Genomic DNA, 7,615 nt, shown 5'->3' with positions numbered 1-7,615 from the left:
ATTTTAAGTTGTATTAAAAATATAATTATTTATTTAAATTTCAACACAAATTTATTAATTTATTTATGAAAATGATTTTTTTGGAGGTTAAGAAAAGCCTTGATTCAAGGGTAGTTTGGGAAAAATTCAATTCAGCTACAAAACGACACGTTTTGAGGCGGCAAAGGGTGCGTTTGGTTGAACAAACCTAACCACCACTTTCCTTCATGGTTCATACTCATTTTGCCTTTTCTTTTTTCTTTTATTTTTTAATTATCTAGATATAAATAAAGAATTTATAATTAACCAAAAAATAAGTTATAAAATAAACACAACTAAATTATCTCTCTTTCTTCTTTTTCGGTTTTCTAAGCCTTACCCTCCCTTCTGGATTTCATCTACTGTTCTTCTCTCTCCCAAATCTTTCTCTCTCTAGACGGCCGGAAAACTGTTCGGTTTTCGCCGATAAAGACGGTATTGACTTCCGGAGTTCGTTGTGGAGGAGCTATTTTGAATAAGTGCGATTTCATAAACGGACACGGACTATTGGTGTTGTCATTGTGCGGTTTTCCGAGATTACAGAGTTTAACCGGTTGAATCTTCCGATCTCTTCGTCCGGTGGTTTCTGTAAGGGAATGTGCCGGACATAATGACTGAGATCGTGATCTAGGGTTGGGATTTGTTATCGTTGCGTTTGTTTCTTCAATTTCGTTTGTATGGTTTTGGTGAAGTAAGAAAAGACGGAGGGTTCCGGCGACAAACTTTGGAATGAGATGGTAAATTACGTCATCAAAATTTTCTAAATATATTCTTAACTATGTTGCTATATGAGTATTTATTCTGGGAGAATAACGAGTCTCCTAAAATCAATGGCATTATGTTATTTTTGTGTGTGAATATTTCAGTTTCCTAAATCAAAATTTCCTGAAGGTATTTGTTTAGTCTTATTATTCAATTTCACGGCTATTTGTTCTGAAAACTAATAAAAATTCAAAAAGTTCTTTCAATCGGCACTTTGTCTTTTTTTTTTTCTTCTGTAATTGGAACTCTCAATTTAGAACCGTAATTTTTGTTGGATGAATGATGATTTTAACTTTGTTGGCGTATTAGAGTTATATAACTTGCTTATTTATTTATCCTTATTTCTTTGACTGTTTTCTCTCTAGTGATATATTGTTCACTTGCTTTTCATCTATATGGTTTCTGTTAATAATTTGTTGAGAACCTTTTTTATGGAGCTGCTTGACATTCAATTAGTTGAATTCGTTGGTTCCTGTTGAACTTTGTGGAAGATATACTTCTAATTTTCACTAAAGGGTGAAGTTGTTTACGGGAATAAATTGAAGGAGCGATGTAAAATTTCAATTAACAGCTATGGCCTTTTCTAGAGAAGCATACAAGAGAACTTAGTAGATATAGGCTAATTCTATATTGATATTTGTATCAACTGCTATGTCGTGAGCTGGTCTATAACTGTTACATTTGGTGGGCTAAAGCTTGGTTGAGTTTACAAAGTAATTTGTTGTGGATTTTCTTTGTGCAGTCAGTTTCACTTTGTTCAGCATTCATTGTCAAGTTAACACACTGAAAGAGATATTTTTCTTGAGTAGGTAAAGGGGAAAGAGTATTTGAATGTAACCTCCAAGGTATTACACTCAAGGGTCGAGGTAGATTCAATTCAAGCTAAATTCTTGATGAAGATATTGAATGATAATCATAGTTCATATGTAATGTACGAAATAATATTTGGAATTTTCTGAAACAAACGAGGATTTTGCTGTGTAATATTTGTAGATACTTTTTGTCAGCTTTGAATTGCGACCTGTGTTGATAATCTTTACGATTGAGAACCGCTATCCACAATGATGTATGATCAAGGACTAGAATTGCGGACTTATATTCTAGTTTTTTCCAGGGGGAAGGAAGGATTTGTTTCTCCAGAGAGGAAAAGCTAGAATTTTTGAAGCATAAGAGGCTTCAGCGGATGAAAGCTGGCACATTAAATGACACTACATGTGTGACTAGCCTGATGACTAGAAGCAGTGGAGATGCTTTAAGAGATTCCGCGTCCTGCGGTGTGAGATCATTCGGCAATCCAAATATACATGCACGATCTGGTGGTGTTGTGAATGGGAGAGATACCATGTCAAAGCAAAAGGTTGAGAAGTTTGACACTACCGATCTCGATTGGACAGATAGGATGCCAGAGTGCCCAGTATATTTTCCAAGTAAGGAAGATTTTGAGGATCCTTTGGCATATCTTCAGAAAATAGCCCCAGAAGCGTCAAGATATGGTAATGGCTAATTAGATGTTAATAAGATCAGAGGTTTACTTTAATTAGAAATTTTACATATATGTCATACATCAAACGATCCAAATGGAATTTGTTAAACAGTAATGCTTAGTTCCTTCTCATTAGTCAATTGTTCTTGTTGTTTATGATATCAATTATGGCATTAATTTATGTATGTTTGTGCATGTTCAGTCATTGCCTTGAATTGGTAATTTGCAAATGGCTACCTCTACATTTTTTTTGAAATCTTATGTTCTCTATCAAGTATAGGACTTAGTGTGGTCTTTGAGCGAGATTTTATATATACGATATCTAATATACAACGCTACATGTTCTCGTTCTCCTGGCAAAAATGGGATTGTATCTCTCCATGCTCCGAAATCGGTATGTCTGCCTGCTAGTATGTTCACTAATTTGCAATATTTTCTCAGCTTCTGATGCATCAACCTGTTAGACACATAATACATTTACTGCTGCTGGTAGCTATAGATTTGATAGAGGATACATTTTCTGCCGGCATTCCAGTCAAATTTTAAGAGAATTATGTGTGGTAAAATTTAACGATGGATCTGTACGTAAACTAAAGTATGAATGGCTTTTAAGTGCAAGGGTGTTGGAATAATCAGCTGAGAAGCAACTTCTGAAAGCACTCTCAACTAAAGATTTCAACTCTACCACCCTAATGTGATAGGCCTTCTCTAAATGTTGATATTAGTGTTTTACTCTGCTCATCTTAACATGTTGCTGCTGTGTAGTTATTGCATCTTCACTAATTGATAGTACCGTTACTTTGTTCAACTGAACTTTCTAACTTCATGTTTGAGTCTTGTACTACATGAATAGTGTGTAAATTCTTTCCTTGAATCCTTTTAAAATTTTCAGGTATATGCAAAATTGTTTCGCCTTTGAGTGCCTCTGTTCCTGCTGGCATGGTTTTGATGAAAGAGAAAGCTGGTTTCAGGTTTACTACAAGAGTGCAGCCTCTTCGTCTTGCTGAGTGGAACACTGATGATAAGGTCACCTTTTTCATGAGTGGAAGGTGGGTTTCCATATATTGTCAATTTACTTTTCTATATGCTCTTTCAGAATCTGAGTGGTGTTTTTTGTTCATCAGAAACTATACTTTTCGTGATTTTGAGAAAATGGCAAACAAGGTTTTTGCTCGTAGATATTATAGTGCTGGATGTCTTCCGGCTACATACATGGAAAAAGAATTTTGGCATGAAATAGCTTGTGGAAAGACCGAAAGCGTTGAGTATGCATGTGATGTTGACGGCAGTGCATTTTCATCTTCTCCGAACGATCAACTTGGAAATAGCAAATGGAATTTGAAGGTTTGATTTTATTCGGTCATTTAGCTTGTTGCTCTCTCTTGGTCTTTCTCTTCCTACTCTGTATGTGTCTATTTATCATATACACACAGGCATGATGTACATTTGCATCTACCGTGTGGTCTTGTTACTTCACTGACTACCGGTGACTATGGTTAAATTCATTTTTGTTTGTTTTTTCTCAACGTCTGACAATGTTTTTATTTTTCCGAATGTCAATAGACTAATTTCTTATGTGCTAAATTATGAGATTTTGGTATTTCATCGTTCCTTAATTCCTTCTCTCCCGAACACCAGCCTCATTTTTTATTTGTGCAATCTCTTTTAGTTTGGATTTTGCTCCCTTTGTTGATTTTCTTATTCCCCAACTGATTTCATATATATATATATATATATATATATATATATCAGTACTAGCAACATGATTCTTCTTGCATGCTTCTTATTTCTGCATGTTCTATTAAACTAAGATCTTGCTGTTCACTTTTCTGATTTCAGAAAGTTGCGCGATTGTCCAGATCGATCTTGCGTCTGCTAGAAACAACAATTCCGGTATTCAGACAGTTTTTTTTCATTGATTGCGAGTATATTTTACAATTGGCATGTTTTGTTTTCTTAGCCAATGTTTGTATGATTACAGGGGGTTACTGAACCAATGCTTTACATAGGGATGCTATTCAGTATGTTCGCTTGGCATGTAGAAGATCATTACTTATACAGGTACGTAATTTGTTATATTACTTTGTTGTATCATGTATGTTCATCACTTTATGCTTGTCGAAATCGTCACATTATATTCTCCTGTTATTTCACTTGTCACAGCATTAATTACCATCATTGTGGAGCTGCAAAAACCTGGTATGGTGTTCCTGGTCATGCTGCACTAGATTTTGAAAAGGTTGTGCGGCAAAAGGTGTACACTCATGATATTCTATCAACTGAAGGGGAAGATGGTGCTTTCGATGTTCTCTTAGGGAAGACAACCTTGTTTCCTCCTAATATTTTGTCACAACATGGTGTTCCAGTTTATAAAGCTGTGCAAAAGCCTGGGGAATATGTAGTGACCTTCCCCCGAGCATATCATGCAGGATTTAGTCATGGTAATATTATTTTTCTTGTTCTGATTTGAAAATTCCCAAAAGAATTTTCTTTATTGCCTGTAAGATTTGTTGCTTCTTTTGCTCCTCTTCCCGAATTCAGATATAATTTAGAATACTGATTTTATGAATTTGGTATGTTATAGGTTTTAATTGTGGTGAGGCTGTAAATTTTGCCATCGGTGATTGGTTCCTGATGGGATCAATAGCCAGTCGTCGTTATGCACTTCTTAATCGGACACCTCTCCTTCCTCATGAGGAACTTCTGTGCAAAGAAGCAATGCTGCTTTCATCAGCTACGGACTATGAAGATTTGAACTATTCTTCTACAGATTTAGCTTCTCAAATTAGCATTAAAGCCTCGTTTGTTAATTTGATACGCTTCCAACATCGTGCTCGTTGGTGCCTAATGAGATCAAGAGGGTGCATGGGTGTTTCTCAACATTCTCATGGAACCATTCTTTGCAGTGTTTGCAAACGTGACTGTTATGTAGCATATATCAACTGCAACTGCTATTTACATCCCGTGTGTCTTTGCCATGGTATATTGGAACATCACTTACTATTTTATCTAAATTAGTTTCTACACGAGCCTTTCTTTTAACTTTGGTATCTCTTGATTGGCTTCAGAGTTTAAGCCACTTGACTTGCCTTGTGGAAACAACTTTACACTCTCTGTAAGGGAGGAACTCTTGGATATGGAGGTGGTTTCGAGGATGTTTGAGGAGGATAACGATATTGTACATGAGGTTCAACAACAAATTAGTAATGGAACCAACATGATTCTGTTATCTAAATTGTATCCACTAACTGAAGAAGACGAATACGATCCATATTGCAAGATTGATTTTGATCCAAACTGCAATTTGAAGCAGTCTGTTCCTGAGATCATGGATACTGCTGAAACTTGTTTCTTACTTGACCATGTAAGTTCAAACAAATTGCTTGTTCTAAAATGGATATACGAATCTTCCTCTGCTTCTAGATTTAAGATGTAAACCTGATCAAACTTTGTTTCGACAGTTACAGGGCGATACTGGTTCTAGTACAAGGAATCTCGTGCCTACTAATTCTTCCAAAGACATGGCTACGGAAATGCATGAAGCTTCACCAATCATTGATGAATCTCCTCGATCCAATATCCATGTGGATGTCAAAAGGACATGTCATTATAGTGATGACTCTGACTCGGAGATATTTAGGTTCAAACGCCGTTCATCCTTAAAGTCAAAACACAGAAATGCAACCAATTCCGTCCCTTCTAAATTGGAACATCAGGTAATGAAGATTCTTGTGGATCAAATTCGTTTATATCTATTTTGTTTTTGTCAACTTCTAATCAACTTGTCGAGAGATATTATGATGATACAAATGGCCTCTCACTGGTAGTAGGTCCTGTGTCGGTCTTTATGAAATCAGTACAATATGCAACTGAGTTTATCTGAGTTTTGAGCCGTCGAACGAAGATGAATTATCGAGAATTATATTTGCTCGAATTTTTCATGCTTCAGGTAGTATTACTAACCTGAGTTTCATGTTTGAACAGGGGCTTAAGCGGTTAAAGAAAGTACAGACTGAAAGATATGGGCATAGTTCAGCACCTGGGTATTTGATAACTGGCAAAGACTGTGTGTCAAAAGAAAGATTTGGCAAAGGAACCATGACTTCCATCTCCGTCAATTACAAGAAATTGGGAAACAAAGAAGCTGTGAGTAAGCATGGGGAACATCAAAGAGATCACGGGTTTTACAAACAGGGAAAGGGCACAAGGGAACGGGAACGACCGCCTCTAGAAACTTGCCCAAAGCGACTTAAAGTAAAAGGCCCGTCAATTACAGGATTAGAGCACAGGTTCCTTTGAATACAAACAAACTTCATAGAGCTTTGATTTTGCTAACTTGGATTCAATTGGGGTTTCTAAGATCTAACAACACAGAGAAAAACTACATCAGCCATTTTTAGTCGTGGAGCAGCAAATTAACCTACATTCGTAGATGAAACAGAAACATATTCTTTGTGCAGGCCTCTAATTGGGGCAATTGGCACTGCGGTGATCAATTCTCAGGCCGAGTTTGTATTAAGGACTTGGGCAGGAGATCCTTTTCACTGGTTCTTTTTAGGTAAGTAGGTTGCCAAGGATTCGATTAGCGGTTTCTTTTGATGTACATTTTGTTGGGAGGTAAAATGGGTACCGTGTACCATCGAACCCTCTTTGTCATTTAATTTCAGAAATCTGCTGCTTCCCTTACTGTAGGGGGTTCTTTATTCTTTATGTAGCAATGGACTACATCAATAACAATCAAGATACAGTTTTAGTTTTATCACCAAAATCTTGTGTTTTAAGGATTTTCTCTTTCTTTGGCTTAGAAGGCAAGCGAAACAGGTATCCAGTTGCTTTCCTCCTGCCACTCAGCCATTCCTTTAAGAGTTGGGCTACGCCTTTTCTCCAATCTCAGCATCACATTGTTTTTCTCTTGGTCAACATTTCCATCCAAATTTATCCATTTGCAGTCTTTGGTCGAATCATAGATTGTTTACATCAAATTATAGGAATACATACATCGATTAAATGAGAAACTAAACATTTTACAAGAAGACATAAAGTTTTAATATCATATATAATTGACTTCTTGCATGATCCTGCAGTTTATGAATGATGTTTTTACGTCTGCATCTGGGCCCCCAATACTTTAGTCCAATCCATTGGCCCACCATATTCATTAGGGCAGGCCCAGTAAGGGGCCTATGTGAAAAGGCTATACTAGTTTCATAAACCTCTTTATATATTTATGCAAACACGAGGCCTAACATTTTGGGCTCACTCATAGCAAAGGCCCAGCCCAAATCATCAAATTCTTATTGGTAAACAGATTTAAGTAACAACTTCAAATTAAAAGTTATATTTGAATATGGT

The 7,615-nt window shown here is 36.4% G+C and overlaps 1 protein-coding gene across 2 annotated transcripts; it reads left to right on the top strand.

The window, feature by feature from the left end:
- The first annotated feature begins 294 nt into the window (after positions 1-294).
- LOC112528141 (lysine-specific demethylase JMJ706-like) lies at positions 295-7,027 on the top strand. 2 transcript variants are annotated; one of them, XM_025139082.1, is made up of 11 exons: positions 295-755; positions 1,895-2,273; positions 3,225-3,312; positions 3,388-3,607; positions 4,103-4,156; positions 4,245-4,324; positions 4,427-4,704; positions 4,848-5,243; positions 5,332-5,627; positions 5,725-5,979; positions 6,248-7,027. In XM_025139082.1, exons 1-11 carry the CDS (start codon positions 753-755, stop codon positions 6,560-6,562), a joined length of 2,364 nt encoding a protein of 787 aa, XP_024994850.1. In that variant the 5' UTR covers positions 295-752; the 3' UTR covers positions 6,563-7,027. The 2 variants fall into 2 exon arrangements, with proteins under 2 accessions (XP_024994850.1, XP_024994849.1); XM_025139081.1 differs by having other exon boundaries at positions 3,156-3,312.
- Positions 7,028-7,615: the final 588 nt, after the last annotated feature.

Source organism: Cynara cardunculus, assembly GCF_001531365.2.
Source record: "Cynara cardunculus var. scolymus isolate 2C chromosome LG 15, CcrdV1, whole genome shotgun sequence".
In the NCBI taxonomy this organism is placed as follows: Eukaryota; Viridiplantae; Streptophyta; class Magnoliopsida; order Asterales; family Asteraceae; genus Cynara; species Cynara cardunculus.
The sequence above is the reverse complement of the archived record's forward strand: the minus strand, read 5'-3'. Positions and strand labels throughout refer to the sequence as shown.